Below are 22,846 nucleotides of genomic sequence, written 5' to 3'. Positions count from 1 at the left end.
TTTCATGTTATCACTGTGAAGCTGCTTTGATACAATCTGTATTGTAAAAAGCGCTATATAAATAAAGGTGACTTGACTTGACACAAGCTCTTACCCAGCGCGTCTTGCAGATATTTCTGTCCGACCAGTTTGAGGTACTCCTCGATAGCTTTAGTGCCCAGAGTGTTTTCTCTGAAGATCAGGTGCTCATTCTCCCCACATCGATCCACTTCCGACATCATCAGATCCGTCAGGAAGTCCTATACAAAAACACACAATCCAAAAAAACAGGTTGATCTGTGAGAAAATGTACTCTTAGTAAAAAAAAAAAGAGAGCAGAGTAGATGGAGAGATTGCGTGGAGGGGTCTGCAATCGAACTGATGTCTTTCAGTACATGAAAGAAAAGAAAAAGAAAATGAAAGGGGGATGCTAGTGCTGAAGTGAAAGCTGCTCCGATCAAAGCTATCTGGCAGGGAGCCTATCAAAACCAGCAAATGGGAGTTAAACAGAAAAATCAGTCTACTTGCTATTGACGTGATGCACACACACCCCAGAGCTCAGTGTCCTAAAAAGATTCAGTGTGCGTCTCAGCCTCTATTTACAGTGGTGAGTCATGTTTGGCTCCATGTAGAAAAAAAAGTCTGTGAAAAAAACCCCCAAAAATAATACCATCATGTCATTCTCATTATAGAACATATCTCCCCATAATTCAAGTAACAAAACTCTCTTCTCTTTCTCACTAAATGTATTCCACTCTAATCTTTTTTTTAGCCACTCTCCTCAAATCCTATTTCGCTCAGTGAAGTTACTGGTTTTTAGTCAACAATATTGTGTTGTTTTGGTCAACACAGCCTAATGCTAAGGAAAGACACATTATCAATGGCCCATGTCCAAAACAAAGCAAGAAATTAACTTATTAATTCACGTAACAGCACGTCTTGTGTTATAATCTGTGTACTTCTTTTAAATAAAGGTTAACAGTGAACCCTGCAAAAATAAAGTGTCAAAAAGGGCACAAAATGAAATGTCATTTGGGAGAAAATAAAATAGATTTGACCTTAGGCCTTACTTTCATTATCTCTTCGTGTCTCAACCAAGGATTCGTTCAGTTATGTGGTTGAAATGATGACATGAACAGAGGTCTGTACAGGGATTAAAGACAGCCTGGCACATAAATGAGACCCTGTAACCCGAAATTTCGGAAAGATCATGTGACACTATGAGTAATGATGCTGAAAAGCAGCTTTGCCATCACAGGAATAAATTACGAGTTAAAAATATTAAAATAGAAAGCAGTTATTTTAAATTGTAATAATATTTTACAATATTACTGTTTTTTTGTGTATTTTTGATCAAATAAATTCAGGTGAGCTTAAGAGACTTAAATAAATAAAAAATGATTGATTATTGAAAAGATTATTGAAATTATTGAAATGAATTACATAAACCCTTGAAATGTATATACGTTTTTTTTTAGGATACCAGAACAGTTTGTCAAGTCTAAAGCTCAGTTTGAGTAGCACAGCTCCATTCACGGTAAATGTGGACAAATATTTGGCCACCAATGTTTAGAATTTCAGCACTAAGTATTATTTGTCCATATAATTACTGAGAGAACGTTTCATATCAGAGGAATCCAAAAAATGCAAAGACTAGATTATAAGGTATTATGTAAGTCAAAACAAAAGCATTTGTTTGGGATACAGGAGAAAGGGAGTGTGGGTAGTGTGGATGTACGGTGACCTCAGAGCTTAAATATCCTTCATGAGCGCTGATGCAGGGAACAGTCACCATGGTAACTGGACCGGACTATTTCCAGGTTTTCCATGATCGTAGAAATCCTGACTCTAAAGTAGTGGCTCTCCCATCACGTGTCAGATTCCAACCTATGCCTGTCCACATCTTCTAACAACTTTTACCTTATCTTACAATTATAAGCTTATCTATAGAAACGTTTTTTCTCTCCCTGAAGCACGTATTATACACCTCGCATTGAGCCATTGAAACAAAAATGTGAGGTGCCATTTCACAAAGAAACAAAGGATGCTGTGATTGACAGCTATAAATAATCCCATTGTTATTTTTTAAAAGAAAATAATGCACAATGCTGTTTCATGGCGGGTAAGAAATATTAATGCTTGGCAAATTTTAACCAATGGCAGGTTTTGCCAGAAAATCACATTTTGGACGCTGCATACAAACAATCCTCAGTATTCAAGCTTGTCCCACATTTTAATTGTTAATTGTTAAGTTATAAAAGGTATGATCAGCAGAGCCGGAAGAATATCCTCAGCACCATTAAGACTAGAGCCACACAGATGGAGATCTCATGAGCCTTGAGACTCTCCGCACACACGTACACACAGTAGTGGGCACTTTGTAGAAAAGGCCAAGAAAATGGTCCATTACTGTCAGAGTTAATAAGCTAGACTATAGCTCACCCTTAATCAGAACGAGACGAGAGAGAAACACAGGAAACGTTAGAGACAAGAGAAAGTGAGGAGAAGACATTAAGCACAGTGAGACATAAATTCTAATCTAAAATGGAAAGGAAAGCAGAAAAACAAAAAATAAAACAGGTGCGTAAAAATAGGTGCTGCACAGGAAAGCAAAGCCATTGCACGGGGGAACAGAAGAAAACGTACTCGGTTACTAACGTAACCTCGGTTCTCTCTAGAGAGGAAACGAGTACTGCGTAAATCTTACGCTAGGGGAAAATCTCTTTTCCGCGAGATACTGAAGCCAAAAAATTATCCTTAATTTTGAAATAATGTAAAACGCGTTGCGGCAGCATGCAGACACAGGCGAGACGGCTTGTGCGCCTATTGGCTGCCCTGCGGCAACTGCAGCAGCCTATCGATAAGGCCCACTCGTGACGTCAGCTCCAATGGGGGCGCTTCGCGCCCAATACGTCACGTCCCGCCAGAATGGGCGTGGTCTAGGGCTATAAACATAGCTTCGAGAGGCTAGCTCACTGGTTTTTCATCGCCGAAGCGAACCAGAGCGTGTGCAGGCACGGCAAGATACGCAGTACTCGTTTCCTCTCTAGAGAGAACCGAGGTTACGTTAGTAACCGAGTACGTTCTCTTACGAGAGGTACTCTCGTACTGCGTAAATCTTACGCTAGGGGAAACAGTGTAAAACGCCGTGCATGCTAAGATCCAGCACCAAAGTCCCAAGGGCAAGTGCCCGGGCTCATATAGTACATGATCATAATGGACTCACAGAGAGCCCAGGAAAGAGTGGCTAGAATAGCATCATTCCTGTAATAATATAACATCTTATAAGGAGCAGTTATACTGATGATGTGTCGTTCAGTCAGGGCGACCCCCGGCCTGGACTGACGAATATAGTGGGTCTTACACACTGCCCATAGAGCTGCGCGATCCAACAGCGAGCATTTGCTCAAGCAGTTTCAGTATTCTGGCCCGAACACATCAGGGCAGACAGTACCGATTTTAGACCGAAAGCAGCTTAGCCTGCAAGGCGGGAACCTCTAGGTTATAAAACCTTATAAATGTAGACGGGGAGGCCCAGCCTGCCGCCATACAGATATCTTGCAAGGCAATCCCACTAGACCAAGCCCACGACGAGGCCACGCCTCTCGTGGAGTGTGCTCTGACTCCAAATGGGCACTGTAAGCCCTTAGAGGTATAAGCCAGTGCTATAGCATCAACTATCCAACTGGATAGGCTCTGTTTCGACACGGCAAGTCCCTTAGAACGTCCGTAGAGTGAAAACAAAGAGCTGCTCTGTCTGTCTGAAAACAGACGTGCGAGACACATAAGCTCTTAATGCTCTGACTGGGCAAAGGAAGCTTGCGTCTCCTTCCTCGTCAGAGACCGGTAAGGCTGACAGGGAATGACCTGCGCCCTAAACGGTGTGTTGAGGGATTTTGGAACATAACCGTGCTTAGGTTTGAGTATAACTCTTGAGTCATTAGGCCCAAACTCCATACACGTCGCGCTTACTGAGAGCGCGTGTAAGTCCCCTGTGCGCTTCACTGAAGCGAGAGCCAGAAGAAACACTGTCTTGAAAGACAGGTGTTTAAGATCAATCGTCTGTAAAGGCTCGAATGGGTCACCTTTCATGGCTTCCAGCACTGTAGAAAGGTTCCATACAGGGACTGAGGGAGGCCTGGGAGGATTCAGTCTCTTAGCTCCTCTAAGGAAGACGATGACTAAATTGTTCCTTCCTACTGACTGACCCAGCGTTGTTTTTGAGAACGCTGCTATGGCCGCCACATACACTTTGAGCGTGGAAGGGGTCCTGCCCTTGTCCAACAGCTCTTGTAGGAAGGAGAGAACCTCCGTCACCCCACAGTCTAGGGGCGACACGCCACAAGCTGTGCATCAGCTGGAGAACACTGACCATTTCGAGGAATAGAGACGTTGCATAGACGGAGCTCTAGCCTGCGTGATCGTGTTTAACACTCCGCTTGGGGAGGTCAGCGGGTACCCGTTGATGGCCCAAACATGAAGGGACCACAGCTCTGGGCGCGGATGCCAAAACGAGCCCTTGGCCTGAGAGAGGAGGTCCCTCCTCACTGGCACTGGCCATGGGGCAGTGCTTGCTAGCTGCATCAGAACTGGGAACCAGGGTTGGTTTTTCCAGAACGGCGCTACGAGTAGCACTGAGCATCCTTCTCTGATCCGTTCTATCACCTGAGGCAGGAGAAAGACGGGAGGAAAGGCATAGAGCGGGCGGCGGGGCCATACGTGAGCCAGCGCGTCCCTGCTCTTGGAGAAAAATTCCAGACAGTGAGCGTTTTCTTGAGACGCGAACAGGTCTACTTCCGCTCTGCCGAATTTCTTCCACAGCAGCTGGACTGTCTGTGGGTGTAGAGGCCATTCGCCTGTCGGAACATTGTTTCTGGACAGTCTGTCCGGTCCTACGTTCAGGAGCCCTGGCACATGCGCTGCTCTCGGCGAGAGCAGGTTGCGCTGAGCCCACACCAGGAGGCGTTCTGTCAGCCTGTGCAGGTTTCGGGACCTGAGGCCGCCCTGGCGATTTATGTAGGACACCACTGACATGTTGTCCGAGCGGACCAGGACGTGGTGTCCTCGTATTTAGGGACAAAAACGCGTCAGTGTGTTGTCTACTGCACACATTTCGAGGCAGTTTATGTGTAGAAGCTTCTCCCGTTCTGACCATTGGCCGAAGAACGGTCTGCCCTTGAGCAGTGCTCCCCATCCCAAGGTGGAGGCGTCCGTAGACACTACCTTCACACTCGAGGAAGTCCCCAGGCTAACACCTGATTGGTACAAGTCGTTTGCTTTCCCAGGTTTCAGAGCTGCGATGCATTTCTGATTGACCTTGAGACGAAGCAGACCGGAAGCCCACGCTCGGCGCGGTACTCGCGCTTTCAGCCAGAACTGTAGCGGGCGCATGCGAAGCAAGCCCAACTGAAGTACTGATGATGCTGAGGCCATGAGACCTAGCATCCTCTGAAATTTCTTGAGCGGGACAGATGCGCCGCAGCGGAAAGAGCTCGCTGCGCGCTGAATGTCTAGTACGCGCTCTGGTGACAGTCGCGCTATCATAGACAGCGAGTCCAGTTCTGTGCCCAGAAAAGATATTATCTGTCTGGGAGACAGAGAACTCTTCGCCCAATTGACCCAGATTCTCGAGGTGATCGAGCAAAATGGTCCTGTGCTCTATGAGCACCGAGTGAGATTGAGCTAGAATCAGCCAATCGTCCAAGTAGTTCAATACTCGCATGCCCTGTAGTCTGAGGGGTGCGAGCGGCTAGAGACAAGCCGAACGGTAGGACTGAGCACTGATATGCCTGGCCCTCGAAGGCGAATCTCAAACGTCGCCTGTGACGTGACGCTATTTGTATTTGAAAATATGCGTCTTTCAGATCTATTGACACAAACCAATCTCCTCGGCGAATGTGCGTGAGGGTTTTTCTGGTCGTGAGCATTCCGAACTGTTGCTTCGCAAGCACTCTGTTCAGTTGCCTTAGATCTAGTATGGGTCTGAGACCCCCGTCTTTTTTCAGTACCAGGAAGTATCTGCTGTATAGCCCTCCTTCACTCTGAGCTTGAGATAAAGGCTCTATGGCCCCTTTGCTCAACAGTTTCAAAATTTCGGCTCGAAGTAGGTGGTGCTACTTCTGTTTTTACCGTAGCTTCGACGCGCGTCACATAGCGGCGAGGGCGTCGGCGAAACTGTAGCGAATAGCCTCTTTCTATAATGTCTAGCACCCACTTCAAAACCCCCGGGTAGCCTTGCCCATGCATCTGCACGAATGGCTAGGGGCTGAATGCGGAGCGCGCTCTGGTCGCTCAGCGACAGAGGGGCTTCGGTGTGCTGTAACATAAGCGTCGCGCTTCGAGGCAGGGGGCGCGCTGATAACGGCGGGCAGATTGCCCGCGCTCGACTCCTTTGCGGTGGTCAACCGAGAGGGGAGGGCTGGGCGAGTCCCGTAGGACCTGTCATGTCTATGTGTGAATGTGGGCGCAGGATAGCGGGCACATTTACAACACTGAGAGCATTGTTCGCCTGAGCAGAGCGAATGCACGTTGGTTTTGTTTTTACAGAAACCTTGAGATATGCGGAACGTAGTGTTTGTGGGCACTGGGCAGTGGGCACATTTACCACGTTTAATGCGCAATCGACCTGGGTCGATTTCATGTGCGCGAGCCCTGTGTGACGGGCTGTGTTTCTGTGTAGGAATTTCGCCTACATTCGTAACACCATCGGCCGTGGCCGGGACACCAGAAAATACACTCTTATGGGATTTATCTGGGTAGCCGTAAAAGCGGTGTTTGTGTGCAGGCAAGCGGGCTATTTCGCCGACTTGTTTACTGCAGAATACACTGGAACAGTCGCATTTACTGGAACTGAACGAGCGAGAAGTTGCCATAGAAACAGAAAGCGTCAACATGCTGGCGTTTGTTTGCAGGCGTGCGTGTATTACAGCAGGCTTGTTCACTGCAATATTGACATTTCCAGTCGTCTGAACTTCAGAGGCGGAAACCATAGAAACAGAGTTTGGGTGCAGGCGAACGGGTTGTACCACGCGCTCGTTGGCTGCAAAATACACATCTGCAGTCGCCTTTTCAGGGAACTGCCAGAGCGAGAATTGACGGCAAAAAGTGTGTTTTGCCGGTAGACCCGGGATTCGATCGCGGGTCTCTCGCGTGAAAATCTGACGATCTACCACTGGACCACAGAGGAAGACACATAGATATTCAGTAGCGCGAGTATTATCAAAGAGCGTCAACATGCTGGCGTTTGTTTGCAGGCGTGCGTGCAAAACAACAGGCTCGCTCACTGCAATATTGACATTTCCAGTCACCTGAACTTAAGAGGGGAATGAGAAATGTGTCAGGAGTGGTCGGCCCGGCCGCAGCGGGGCTAAAAAACACCCTTTTCTCCTTTCGCCAGTGACGCACGGGAACCATAGAAACGGTGTTTGGGTGCAGGCGAGCGGGTTGTACAGCGCGCTCGTTGGCTGCAAAATGCACATCTGCAGTCGCCTTTCAGGGAACTGACAGAGCGAAGCATTGGCGGCATAATATATCTGCCGTTAGACCGGGATTCGAACCCCGGTCCCTCGTGTGAAAAACCTAAGATTCCGCCACTGAGCCACAGGGGCGGAACACAAAGGTGTATAGATGCATGAGCATATAACAGAGCGTCAACATGTTTTCTTCGGCGTTTGCTTGCAAGCGTGCGTGTTACAACAGGCTCGTTTGCTGCAATATTGATATTTCCAGTCGCCTAATCAGGGAACTGAGTTGTCTTTTCGCCGGTGAGTGACGCGTGAATGGGGCGCAAGGGCAGGGTAGCTTTCTTGTAACGTAAAGAAAAACTAACCCCGATCGTCCGCTTCCAGCCTCCCTTGTGAACGGCGCAGTTTGCGCGGCTCGAACAGAGGGAGAGAGAAAGCTAGCCCCGTGACCGTCCGCTCCTGACATCCCCTGTGAACGGCGCGGTTTGCGCGGCTCGAACAGAGGGAGAGCAGGTATCATCCCCCAAGCAGGCAAGGCAAGCGGGCGCACCGGCGAGCTTTGCGGGTTGGGGGGGGCGGAGGAGCAGTCTCGGAGAAGGATGCCAGGTGAGTCCTCAGAGTCACCAGGCAGTAACTGGCTCGCAGTGAGGGCGGTCGCCGTCAGCGAGCGCGAGCGCGAGCGCGAGAGCTGCGTGATCCTCAGGAAAGGGGCGTCTTGAAAAAGACGCCCGGCTCTTTTAGTGCAATGAGAGTGTGTGTCGCGGCGGCGAGCACACACACATACACAAAACACAGTAGCAGAGAAAGGATATAACGCCGGATAGCGCAGCAGGAAGGCGACTGAAGGCGGCGCGGCCAGCGGCTTCAGAGTGTCGACTCGTCCCGCTGAAAGGCTTTTTCAGACGGCGCGGCTTCTCTCCGGGTCCAGCGATGCGAGAGCTTCGCTGAAGAGATGAAAAATCAGTGAGCTAGCCTCTCGAAGCTATGTTTATAGCCCTAGACCACGCCCATTCTGGCGGGACGTGACGTATTGGGCGCGAAGCGCCCCCATTGGAGCTGACGTCACGAGTGGGCCTTATCGATAGGCTGCTGCAGTTGCCGCAGGGCAGCCAATAGGCGCACAAGCCGTCTCGCCTGTGTCTGCATGCTGCCGCAACGCGTTTTACATTATTTCAAAATTAAGGATAATTTTTTGGCTTCAGTATCTCGCGGAAAAGAGATTTTCCCCTAGCGTAAGATTTACGCAGTACGAGAGTACCTCTCGTAAGAGAACTGAAATATATGTTGCACAAAGGAAAAAAAAAATGATAAAGAGAGGATGGAGGGATTAAAACGAAAATATAAAATCCCTCAGGTCTCTCTGCATTCCCTGGAAGCAAAAACTCATAAAGAAGGAACCATCTGACCGAGACAGCAGTTTGTGAGCTCTACCTGAGAGAGAGAGAGAGAGAGAGAGAGAGAGAGAGAGAGAGAGAGAGAGAGAGAGATTTTGCCTACATTGTCTTGACCAAATGTCCCCACATGGGTTGTAAAACCTGAAATCACACTGTGGGAGGCGGTCAGTGGTCCCCAGTTGAAGAGCGGCTTAATGAACATATTAAATAATGAAAATTCCGAAGGGTTTGATTTCAAGGTTCATGTTCAAGGGTAGAAAATATCATTAGCTCTTAGTAAAAAATTAGGTGATAAATAAATAAATGTAGTCTTTCAACAGTACCATAGTACTGAGCATCGAGTATTAATATTGAACTAAAAGAATGTGTTCAATAGCTTTTTAGCATAAAAACTACTGAACCGTTGGTATCATGACTACCCAACCTCAGGAGTACAAATAAACACAAAAAATACGTGTGAGCACAAAACAAAGCAAGAGTCCTATTAAAGTCCATTCTTTGTGCATGACATCTATGAACGTCCGTGTGTGTTCGTGTTAGCCAGGACAGCTGAATGTGACTCGCTATCAAAGGCCTTTAAATAAAACTAAAGGTCACTGAGACTACAACACACAAACACACACACAGCCTCATTAATCTAAAGACATAAGATGATGACTCATTCAGTTGTGTAAAGATATTCTGGACGAGAGAGAGACAATATTAGCAATGGGGGGAGAGAGAGAGAGAGAGAGAGAGAGAGAGAGAGAGATTGTTGCAAAAGACCTAAAGAATTCCTACACCTTTTGATCAATGAACTTCCACAGATTTTCCATGACCAAAGATGAATACCTTTCCTCCAATTTCATCATTACTTGCGTGTCATTCTCAATACATTTCTCTTTTGATCTAAAGCCAAGCTGTAAACTGAAACACTAGTTGTTATCTCGCCCCCTCTCCAGCTAAAAAAAAAAAAAAAAAAAAAAAAAAAAAAAAAAAAAAAAAGAGGTCAGAGAGGGTCAGATGGTATTTAGCAGACAGACGAAAGGAGGCTCGAGAGAGAGCGAGAGAAAGCGTATGCTGAAATGTATGTGTGAGAGAAGTCAAATATCACAGAAGCGATGAATTCAGCTCTCAATCTACCCACACTCTATAACCTTGAGTTTTCTCTATTGCATGTGTGCAAATATGCGTATGATTCTGTTCTGCGTAGCTGTGCGCGCTCACGACCCTCAGTGAAATGTAGAAATGCTCTGCTAATGAAATGCTAGGCTGCGGGGCAGCTTTATCCAGTGTGCTTTCTGAGATAAGACTGATTGTTGTGCTGTATGACTAAAGTGGGTCAACAATATGTTACAACAATATGTCCTCAACATTTACCTTCTTATACTTGCTAAACAGTCTGCATCTCATCAACACACCCCATCCAGACACTGAAAAAGCTGATCTGGGGTTTTATCACATCAGTTTACTTAAATTAAATCAAAAGAAATAAATGTAACTCAATTATGTCTTAATTGTATGTTGTGCGTAGCATTATGTTTCATTAGGGCTGTCACAATCATGACGTTCTGCCTCATCATTTATTCTGACACAAATTAGTTTTACAATCTCTTCATGAACTCTTTGAAGTGACAAAGTGGTAGTTGCGTGGAGTGGACTGTCAATGGAGGAACATAAATCTTACAGATTTCATTTAACATATCTTAATTTGTTTCGAAGATAAAAGTAAGTCTTAGGTTTGGAATGACATGATGGTGAGTAATTGATGGTGACATTCTTTTTACATTTTTGGGTGAACTAACCCTTGAAGAATACAGTAACATAAATATGGCCTCATAGCTAACACATACAGTATGGATTAAAAGCCAACACTTTGATATAGATTTCATGGGGTCTGTAAACACAACACAAGAGTGCGTCATGGATCACTTCAGAGATAATCAGATGATTATGTAATGATTGCTAAAGGCCTATGTTTTGTATTGTGCATTTCTGCATATTGGGTCTCACGTATTGCATTGCAGTCCATGTGATCATCTCTTGTCATCCATAATCACGTGTGTTACAACAGGGTGCAGAAATGACATCACGATTACATCATATCACAAAACAGATTAATACCTTGTCTAACCTCAAACTCTTGAGATGCATGAAAAGTGTGTGTGCATTGAGAGCCGGCTGAAGTGGATGTCACGTCTACAGCGAAGCACGACTTCTGTAATAGCTGTCAGGGCAATGTGCTGCTTCAGACCAGAAATGACATCCTTTCAGAGCCAGCCTGCCTTAAAGTGCAGCCAAGCGAGATAGAGAGAGAGAATGGCAGAGCATGAGTCTGAGACAAGATAAGGAGATAGAGAGGTGATGGGCAGAGCGAGAGAGAGAGAGGCAGAATGGGGAGAAAACAAGAAAAAAGAAAGGGTGACGGATGAGGAGAGGAAAGATGGAAAGATATGCGCGCTGAAGGAAAATGCAGATAATGACTCTCGTCTCATGTCTATGATGGAAGATGCTGGCTGAGCTGTTGCTTTGCCACAATAATAGTGTATACGTCAAAATGCAACGAAAAACATAGCTCAAAATGCATTACTATATATTTATTTTTTTAATCTCAGTTCCTGCAGCTTATTAAGCAGCACAACTGTTCTCAACATTAACAAAAATAATTTTTTCTTGAGCAAAACATTTGCAAATTTCTGAAGGATCATGTGACAATGAAGATTGGAGCAATGGCTGCTAAAAATTCAGTTTTGCCATCACAGGAAAAAAAATACATTTTAAAATATATAAAAATTGAGTGAACTATTCCTTTAAATGCAAATTACATGTATAATATTCAATTATAAGAACCTACATTTCTCCAGTAAGAAAAAAAATACATCCTGACATTTTAATGTGGCAAAAAAAGTGACTTTTTCAAAGAGAAATAGCTAGCTGATGAAATATTTTAGAGAAAAGCACAGCTAGAACAAATTTCTGAATTTTTTTTAACTTTTCCCCCAGGTTTTCCCATGATTGTAGGACCCCTTGATTACCCTTAATTTAAACTTTATGGGTGGAGAAAAAAAGTGATGTACCATAAAAATCACACCCACACGAAACTCAAGCAAGTGATAAGTGAGTGTTATTGTGTCATTTTGGGCTTGATGTCTCTGTGGGATATCTCTTCTCCATATTTCACATCATCACAAGCACATTGGTCTCAGGACCAGCCAGGGGAATACAGCTACCATATCTACTTACTGATAGAATGTGACCACTGCTACATTACCTAAACAAACTGTGTGTATTATTAGAGTGAGATTCCTTCATTAAATCATTCCCAGTGAATCTGTCACAGCAGACTCTGTTTGGTAGCTCAACTAACTGTGTCCAGACTTTTCAAAGGAACATGAACAGACAAGCGCTATTATCCACACAGACGAGTCTGCTTCATCTTCATTTGAACCTTATTTAGTCCTATTTTATTTTGGTCTGTCAATTTATGTGTCAGTCAGAGACAGAAAACAGGCCAGCTGAAGTAGAACTAATAACTCCCAAAAAACATCCTCTACATTTGCTTTAAACACTCATAACATGACTATTGAGTGATTTAATCAGATTGAGAATACACACTTAAGGCAGAGAGACATGATGTTAGGAAACTGAAGCACTAAACCGAGTCTTCATTGCTCGAATGAAACGCTCAATTAAGTCAAAACTGAGGTTGGGCGATATAGCAAAAATATCTTTAAGCATTTTGGAGATATTCAAAGCGATTTTTTTTTCAACTATCATTGTGACCAAACAGCTATTTATATTCAATTTGTTTAATGCAAGATGTAAAACATAATTAAAATCGTGTCGAAAATGATCAAGATGACAGATGACCCCACATAGATTTTCACTAAATGAAAGAACAATTTTTTTTATCATTTTCATTTACTGGCATATAAACCAATATAAGTAGCACGTACTGTACCTACGTATTTTTCCTAAAACATTTTCCTAAAATATACACCGTTCAAAGTTTGATCAAAAGTTTCTTATGCTCACCAAGACTGCATTTATTTGATCAAAAACACAGTAAAAAAGTTACAATGTGAAATATAATTACAATTTAAAATACGTTCCTCCAAACAAATGACCTTGGACAGCCTAGATGATTCCACTGGTGTTACGGCCCATATCCCTCAGGGTTTCTTTGAGAAGCAGAGTAATTAAGGAGCAGTAATTAACAGCTTCAGACTAACAGGCCTGATCTCCCCCCGCGGGACCCAGGGGGACAGCGGACGAGGGCAGGAGAGGATATGAGTGACGCAACTGACCGTTTATGATGACCTTCTGTGAAAACTAGTTGCTTTAGTGACAGAAGACACTTCTTACCCAGTAGTTAAAGAAGTGAAGTGCAACTGACCAGTAAAAGACACTAATGACTTTTAATAATGACATGGAAAGAGCAGGCAATCTTGAGAGTCAGCTCTCACAGGATAATGATGCAGATCAGTCAGTCATTCGTGGACCAGTGACCATCTCTAATGACAGTTTGGTGGTTCACAACTTACACTGCACTTCAGCCAACATGAAAATATAAGCAAAGGACGACATCACTGATACGAACAGTTCTAAACTGACTGTTATTTCAAAGAAGTCATAAGTGATTACTGGATAAAATGACTTCACAAAATGCTTTTGATTGAGAATGAATGATTAATGAATTATTCAGACCCCATTTGTGAACAAGTTTGAAAACTCACAAAAAAAATAACTGACTGAAATTAGCAATTTGCTCACAAATGGGACATTGTTGTATCATTGCGAAGCAAGTTTTATACTAAACAGGAGCAACAGCCTAGCAGATATATCAGATATAGAGCGTGAAACATATAAAATCAATATTCACTATATAAAATACAATGACTTTACCACGATACAAATTTTACCTTGATTTTTCCAGATACCACTATTTCCCTGATACTTATTGGTTGACCGGGTCTATGGGAAGCCTGGAATGTTCGCTATCAGGGTTCTCAAAGGGATCTTACCATTAAGAATACAAAACAAAAAAAACAAACATATTTTTTTATGTTTTCAGAACTCCCTCCAAAAAATAGCCTGGTAAAAACCTGTTTCACACTTCATTTCACTGATTCTCCACGGCTAAAGGTAATGGCACAAGTTCAACTACTTGATGGGTGACTGCAAGATGTTGGATTAATAACCCTGGACTGTAAGGCAGCAATAAATCAGTATTCCCGAGAGCTGCCCATTGAAATGACCCTCATGCCTGGACCCTGATTAAAAACATCGTAGTAGATTCACTGTCTGAAAATCTTGTTTCATGCTTAGTTTGTCTAATTAAACTCCACACACAGGTTATGATAATGAGAATATTCAGAAAAGAAAAACTCAACTTCATATCTAAAAAAGTCTGTTTGTCTGTCCTGTTCTCCCTCAAACAGTGAATGACATTAGTGCAGTCTAAACATGTTCTTCACTAAATGCCATACATATACTAGAGGCTTATCCACCTCCATCTAAGGTCATTTTGCCTTTGTGTTTATATCATCCTGTGAGTCACTGCAAACATACCATCTACATCAACCCTGGATCTGCCAATCAGGGCCAGACCAAAAGAAAAGCAGCCAATACAGATAAGAGCAGCCGTAGTATTCCTCCCTTATGGTATAATGGGAAGATTTGCTATTTTGCTCTCTGGATCCTGCGGAAGGCTGTGAGAACCAGGGGGAGATAATCCCTCCGAAAAACCTCTCAGCATGAGAAATCCTATGCACATCAATACAAAGATTCACAGATGTAGCCAATACAAACTACATGCAATCTCTTTAATGTAGTATCCCTTTGTTAACCCAAACAGCAAGGAATAACAGCGGGATACTACAGCAGAGATAACAGAAGATAACTGGAATTGGATTACTTTTGATTGACCGTGACCTCTGAAGTTCAATAAGAACATCAGTGAAAAAGCTAAAGTCACAAGGAAACACACAAGGGTCAGGGAAAAGTCAGAAATTGATTTGTAATAGTTACAAAAAGTAAATACATGGTCACATAAATATTTAATTGAAATATAAATTGATCAATTATAAACATATAATGTTTTATGATTTATAAATTAATGTTTAAATGATCCATAATCTCAAAATTATTCTAAATATTAATGAATAAATTACAAAATATATTTTTTAACAAATCTATTCAATGGTTTCTAACTCTGAACGACAAAATAATGTTAAGATTTATAAAGAATCATACTACTGTTCAAAAGTTTGGGGTCAGGTTTGGGATTCTTTATCTAAGAACAATTATTCAGCAAGATACATGAAATTAAAGTATTTACATTATATACATTATATTAAAGTAAAGCCATTTATAATGTTACAAAAGATTTCTATTTCAAATAGATGCTGTTATTTTAAAAAGTGAATCACTATTTCCGAAAAAAATAAAAAAATAAATTGACACCACAACTGTATGACAATAAAAATAAATTGCGCACCAAACCAGCCTATGCGAATGATTTCTGAAGGATTTCTGAGTCATGGCTGCTGAAAATTCTGTTTTGTCATCACAGGAATAAATAACATTTAAAATATATTAAAATAAAATAACAGCTATTTAAAATTGTAATACAGTTTATTTTTTTTGTATCTATTTGTGATCAAATAGCCTAAATGCAGCCTTGGTGAGCATTAGATATTTCTTTCAAAAACCCTAAACTTTTGAATAATATATAAGATAAAGATTTATATAAAACTCATTAGTAACAACTATATGAAATCTCTTCGTGTCACGTGACATGTATTTGTGTGTCAGCTTTATCCAGATGAATATATGCATGTTACTTATAGCAAAGGCCAATATTCAAATACCTACAACCCTCTTAGAATTATGAATGGTATGTGTGCAGTAGACAAATACAGACTTCAGTTCATGTATTTCAGTCTGTGATGGTTAAACATCTAAAGATGAAACCAAAAGGTTGTAGGTATGAACCCTGCACTTTTTATTTAGCTTTCCACAGACCCTTTAGCATTTCCCTGGACCACAGGTGGAAAACCCCTTGGCTGATTGGCAAAATGTCTGAGCCTTCACATTACCTTTGCTTTCCCGGTGCTCTGCAGGATGTGCACCAGGGCGCAGGCCATCTCTTCTTTGTTCTTGACGCTGATGACCGGCTCCAGCACAGAGCAGAGCAGCATGTAGTTGTTGGTGGTGTACTCTGCAAACTCTTTGTAGAGCTCCATGGGCAAGATGTTCATGCTTTGGTACCGGGCCTTGATGCGGACCATAGGACCAGCTGTTTTCCCTTTACCTGGATTGGGTTGGCTAACCGGGTACCATTTCTCAACCAGCTGCCTGCTCGTGACAGTCACCGCTGGAATGCTCACCAGCCCCACATAGTTATTCTTGTCCTTTTTTTTCTTCTTGTCAGAGTCTCTATATAGATGGACAGTGATGTTCTGGACCGTAGGGAGGTTATTGAACTCAAAGTGTTCACCCCAGAAGACATTATCCGTCTTCAGTTTGCAGGTTGTACGGGCATAGAGGCCGTCGTCCAGGCAGAGCTCGCAGAAGTACTTTTTCTTGGCCGGAAGGTCTTTTGCTTCGATGATCCACAGCCGCAGTGTATTCTCAACCCGCCGACTGTTGTCCTAGAGACGGAAGGGCATTGTGAGGTTAGTGGACAGTTAGGCTGCCTTGCCAAGGCTGTAGCGGATTATTACCGCATCAGTGTGGCATCTAACAGGGTCAGTGATTTAGAGATGACGTGCTTTTCGGCTCAGTGATTAAATACCCTCTGCTTCAGATCACCCACCCTTGGCTGGGAATTAAAAGGCCCTTTATTTTAGATCACTTCATGTCCTTCCCATAAAGATAGCAGGATGGTGCTGTAAATACTGTGTGACATCACTCAGCAGTTAATGTCATTCACTGGCCTTTTTAATAGAATAGTCTTTCCAGTGTGAAGTCATGTGGTTTAATATACGAGGGACGGCCATAAAGTTGACCTGCATCGTGCTGTATAAGTGTAAGCTTTTGTTGTAATATAATAGAGGTTAACTTATAGATATCCCTCCATCCTCTTATAACATAGGAGGCAATGGAGGATGAGATCAGAAAAAAACTAAATGTCACAGTTATTTCTGAGGCCACAGACCATCGTGAATCACTAAACTGAAAAGACTAAAGCCCTCGTTCACCAGCGGCATACAGTAATTCTTGTCCCTGACCCTCTAGCCATTGCACAGTGTTCCACCCACAATTAGTGATGTCATGCAGAACTTAGCATTTATATCTGAGGTGAAACGTTACCGCTGATGGAAATTGTAATACCATTCGGGCAATTTAGCCTAATCCTAAACACTTCTAAACACATTTATCATTATCTGTGGAGATTTTTCTTCCTGTTCATCGTTCTAGGTTTCTGTAATTAAAAAATTATAAATCTTGTGGGCCGCAGTCTACAGCGGGTTAGTGTTGTAAAAATCTTAGTTCACACAAAATGACTCCAATTTCAGTCTGTTCACCATACAAATCTATCGTATGGCTTCAGAAGACTAGTTGTATGGACAAATTTATGGGCCACTACTGGGCCAAACATTTTGTGATTATATATCAATATGACTATAACAATTTTTATATTAAACAAAATAGGAAATATTATTATTAAAATATTTTACAATGAAATAAATCAAGTATATAAGAAAACAACAGGGCTCTTAAATCTTTTATTTTGTTGACAACAGCCAGTTCATAAGCACTTCTCATTACAAGTTTGTGAAGATGGTTGAAGCATGTTGCATTCCCAAAATGCACCTTATAAACCACTCAACCTTAGAGCCGATGCATGCAGAGATGAGTTTATTTGGAGCAGCATTAACTGTGAACCGATCTGCTCTGACAAACTAGGCCGCTCGCTTGTAAAAGAACACAGTGCCGCGTTTCACTGTGAAACATACATTTACTTAATTAAATAGCAGCCTTTTATAATCGCACTGAGCCATATCACAGTTTTCAGTTTTGTTTCGATTAATCCTGCAGCCCTAGGCTGGATAACGATTCTTCAAAATTGCCAAACAGCATGAAGCTGAGTAAATAATGACACAATTTCCATTTTTGAGTGAAATAACCCTTTAAGGCCTGACTGATGAAGTGCTCTATAACATCAGTTGATTGTACTGAGGGCACTGGGCATTGTGTAGGGCTTGAGTGCTCATGGATATTCCCACACAAATAAACACCCACTAAGGCAATTGATTTTGCATCTCAGTATTGAGGTGCTCCATTGTGTGCCCTCATCACAGATAATGAACTAATTAGGCAGACAGAAATGTGCCTCTGCCGCAGCAGCTAATGCCTAAGCTATGATCATCTCCACACTACAACAGCATCAACATCTGTCTGAAAGCATCATCTGTTCACTGCAAAGCTCTCTAAAGCCTGGCTCTGGTGTTCACCTCAGAAACCCACTGAGTAATTAAAATGTAAGACTGAACGATGGGGAGACATTAAACACATCCTCAGGCAAGCTGTGAAGAAGGCAAAATATAACTTGAAGTTTGCGCTTGAATTTCCCCCCAATCTAATTAATCATTAATTTGCTTAATCAGTGATTGGTGAAATGAGCTGTCGTATGTTTTTTTTTTTTGTTTTTTTTTTTTTGCCATGTTCAAAGCAGCCATATGTTTAGCAGTTTCTCTTCTGAGTCTCATGTGCTTATATCAAAGAGAGAGAAAGAAACTGCCCTGAATTTCAGCACTCTTACAGATACAGAAACATTATTTGATTTTTACTTTGCATTGAGTTGCATTTTTTTCACTTAAAATCAGAGCATCTGCATTAGGTATGATATTTGCCTTATGCTGATACACAAGTGGTGGTGCAGTTAGGCAAGTTTACCTTATTAGGGTGGATGGCTCGTCGCAGGTTCTCCATCCATTTGTCTCTCTCTGCAGACGAACGACAAGAAAAGCACTTGCTACCTGTGGAGGTGCTCACCTGGAAAAAAGGGGCTATTACTTGTCAGCTTACTGCAGAAATCTCATGGCTTCCAGCTTGCTTGCAACAAAAGCAAACCTGTGCCATGCTTTAATGTCATGTGAAAAGAAACAAAATGCAAAACTGAACTACATTAACTGACTGATAGTCTCAGCACAAATGCAGAATTTAAAAACAGAGTTAAGAAAGCTGGATATAGACAATCACACAAGTGTAACAAGGCATCACAAGCTATGAAAGAAGTCAAATAGACTTCTTGAGTCAAGCTATGAAAGAAGTCAAATAGAAAGCTTGTGAATTTAATAAAAAAACAAAAAAACACAGGTATTTTAAAATCGATGCTGGGACCATTCAATTAAAATTACGATTAATTGGAAATCAATATTTTTTTACCTAGTCCAAGATTACTTTTTTGCTGGAAACTTGTCCGGGGTGCATTTCCAAAAGCCAATATATGGTCGCAGGGTATGTCCTTACCAATATAGTTCAAAGGAACTTGGGATCATAGTTGGCTAACGATGCTTTTGGGAAACACACCCCTGGTTAGGAAACATTGTCTTATGAATGATGATGTACTGTAATGTTGAATTTAAATGAACGTACTAAGGGTCATGAGAGATCACATCAGTGAATTAGTTTGTGTATTATGTAAAGTGAGTGAAAGAGGCGTCTATACCTCGAAGCAGTAATCTTGGCCGAGGATGGAGCTGTGCACTGGTTTAATGAAGACCTCCTCCTCCATGCTGAGGTCCAGAGCTTCTACTGCACTGCTGGGACTGAGCAAAGACTCGTGAGAGCGCGACTCCTTCAGCCTGGGCATCAGATGAGACCTGAGACAGAAACACACACCAACCAGTGACACAGGTGTCTCGCTCAAGCTTTTCAATTATCTTGAAAACAAGACAGATAATCTAATGGGTTTATGGCAACTACCTGCAAATCAAGTGTTATTAGCAGGCGTAATAAGACAACAGGCACCCTTACAAAGACATACAGTGGGCAGTTGCATAAACTGCCTGGACTAGTCTTAAAAGTTAGTCATCTAATTTTTTTTCTTCAAGACTGACTGCTCATAACTTTATAAAGTCAGTTACATAAAAAGGTAGATTGGTATAATTTGACTTGGAAAAGTAAGACTGATTAAACTAGTTCTTAACATATGTTTATGCAACTGGCCCCAGGACACAGCAGATATGGGGGTCAAAGAATAATAGATGTTTGAGTCTCACAATGTCTCCAAAGTGTGAAGACAACAGCAATAATATGGAGAATGTTCTATCGTCTCACTCCTATTTCACTGGAAATAAATCTTACGATTTTGCAATAAAAATTACGATCATCATCACACCTTATACTTTACCCTAACATGTATGATAAGTAAATTGCAACTAACTTGCATAAGCTCAAACTTTTTAACAATAAACAGAAATCAAACAGCCACAGACTTTAAAAAAGACAATAATCTAATGAAACAAAAACAAACAAACACAATGATTAAAATGTGTCATAAAAATACAAAACATGGTACAATTGAAAAGCTAATTTATATATATATATATAAATAAATAAATAAATAAATAAATAAAGAATAAATATATTTTTCTGTTGAATAATAAAGCATATTTTAAACAGATTTTGACTAAAAATAAGATTAAAGTAGATACATAATTATTTTCTTTTGTGAAAAAAAAAGAAAAAAGAGAAAAAGAAAAGAAGAAATCAACATTGAGTCCTTAAAACATGCTCTACATATTATGAGACATATATAATGCATAATGGCATTAATTACTCATCAAGGCATATAAATGAACACAGGCATGTGCTGTTTGAGCAGTGTTTCTATGCGTTGATCACTACAGGTGTCATTAACTGAGCTGTCGGTTAGTGTTAACGCTCACAGAAACTGATTAGTGCTCTGACAAGATAATTAGTGCCTTATTCAAACAGCTAATTATCTCCTAATAATCTAAAACAGAGTTTAAAAATCTCTGCCATACTTTTCAATATCTGTTAAGGCACGAAGACAAAAGTCCAAAAATAACATACCAGATCATAAAGTTGTGAGTGCTTACATGCAGGTGTGAAGGATGAAGCCATTTAAAATGCCAATACGTCGTGTCACATCAATTCAACACGTTCCGCATCCATAATAAACAGTGATGGGAGACAGCAAGCATATCATTGGAAAATCCAACATGTTTACCGCTGTAATTAGAGTGGGAGATCTCATCTGATGAAGCCTGTGTTGGTCTGAACTGACGTTAATTAGTGCTTGCTACAAAGCAGATCTGATCTGGGAACAGTTCCACTACTCATCCCTTCATGTCAGCCGGAGAGAGATGTGCACAGCACACTCTTCATCTTCTGATCGCCAAGGAATACTTCACACAAAAATGAAAATTCTGTCATTATTTACATACCCCCATGTTGTTGTGCAGCATACCCCCTAAAAATTGGGTTGCTGTGCATCTGGCTGTGATGAATGTTTAGTAGGTTCAGTAAGGTTGCAGAATTCAGACTAAAACGAATTTTCTTTTCTAGCTGTGTTAAGTATAAATGTGTTGCAACTGGAGATGCTGTTGGAAAGTTTTTGTATAATACTTGAAGGTTTTTTAGATTACTTTATTAATAAATTTGAGGACATAATATTATTTACATACATTATTTTATTAATTATATTTTTATAATATATTTTATTATATCATTATTTAAATATAGTATTTACATACTGTATTTGATGTATAAATATGATTTACATACTATAACGTGTATATACGTTATAAGTAAGAATCTTATTCAAATAGATAACTTATGAGTGATTTCAAGGCTTTTTCTGTGTTTTCGTGACTCATTAAAAATATCCAGCATTTGAATGTGAATCGGTCATCACAGCTTGCTTTTCTGTGTTTTTGCATGCAGGAAAAATTTGCATGTGCTCCATACTTCTCATAATATAGAATTAGAATGAAATGAGGGTGAATGAATGACAATTTTCATTTTTGAGTGCACTTTCCTTTTCAATCAGTTCAGTGTATATTAACTAACACACATGGGCGATGTATGATCTCTTCACAAAGGTGATGCTGATGGTAGATGCCAATTTCTTGACAGAAACCCATATTTCCCCCACATAGGGAGACAAATAAATCTGATAGGAAGCAACCCACATATCTCTCCATAAACAATCATCATCAACTGTTTGTCGCTGTGTGTTTCTCATAAATTATTTACAGTTCTCTATTACTCTGAACCCTTTCTTTACCTCCCTTCCCCCTCTCCTTTATTTTAATTTCCTTGTTTCTTCCACTCTCTTTCTTCCACAAAGATCTTCAGAGGTAAGACTATACTCCCGAGACCAGCCTTGTCTCTTAACCACTGAGGCTTCAGAGAGCAAAACGTGTGCGTGTGTGTACAAACTGTTTTATTTCTGATTGGCTGAGGTGAAATGAAGCAGAGGACTCTGAGAGTAATTGGAGCAAAGGGGATTTTGGGATTGATCCGTGCTTGAAGCGGCGTTGAAGAGAAAGAGTATCAAACTAGCAGTCCAAACGACAGGTTGAGTTCCAGAATGGGGAGAAACCAACATCAATTTTCCTGACTAGGAAACATTGATGGGATGACACTGACAGGAAGTACTGGGGATAGCTGTCAAAAAGCTTCGGCGAAAGGATGTTTGAAAGAAACAGCAGATGAGGGTTCATCTGAACAATTGTCAATCACGTAGTTACTGGATATGAAACTTTCAACATCAAAAGAATGTTCTGTAAAGATGAGCTTCTGGTTTCTAAATGAAAAAGACAGTTTTCTTGATTAGGACTTAATATCAGTTCTTCAAGACCGTGTCCTGAGAGAAAAAGGGATCAGGACTGAAAATACCCCAGAAGCTCTTTTTTTTGGTTAGCAAGTTTGGGAGGAGATCAAGTGCCATAGAAACAAAGAGAGAGCAGTTCAGCACTTTCCATGGGCTAAAGCTGATCCTTCTTTTTCTCAGATGATAAAAATAAATAATGCATGTTTTCTATGTAAAAT

The 22,846-nt window shown here is 41.5% G+C and overlaps 1 protein-coding gene across 6 annotated transcripts in view; it reads right to left on the bottom strand.

Annotated features, from left to right (window-relative positions):
• dab2ipb (DAB2 interacting protein b) overlaps nucleotides 1–22,846 on the bottom strand; it is a 137,008-nt gene that overhangs the window by 20,174 nt on the left and 93,988 nt on the right. For all 6 annotated transcript variants that reach the window (XM_082169004.1, XM_082169006.1, XM_082169007.1 and 3 more), the window contains 4 exons: nucleotides 19,494–19,647; nucleotides 18,719–18,817; nucleotides 15,916–16,470; nucleotides 95–239 (listed from right to left, as the gene is read on the bottom strand). In XM_082169004.1, coding sequence (XP_082025130.1) covers nucleotides 95–239; nucleotides 15,916–16,470; nucleotides 18,719–18,817; nucleotides 19,494–19,647 — 953 coding nt within the window. The remainder of the gene's footprint in view (nucleotides 1–94; nucleotides 240–15,915; nucleotides 16,471–18,718; nucleotides 18,818–19,493; nucleotides 19,648–22,846) is intronic.

This window comes from Leuciscus leuciscus, assembly GCF_965113295.1.
Source record: "Leuciscus leuciscus genome assembly, chromosome: 5".
NCBI lineage: Eukaryota > Metazoa > Chordata > Actinopteri > Cypriniformes > Leuciscidae > Leuciscus > Leuciscus leuciscus.
This window is presented reverse-complemented; position numbering and strand designations above follow the sequence as displayed.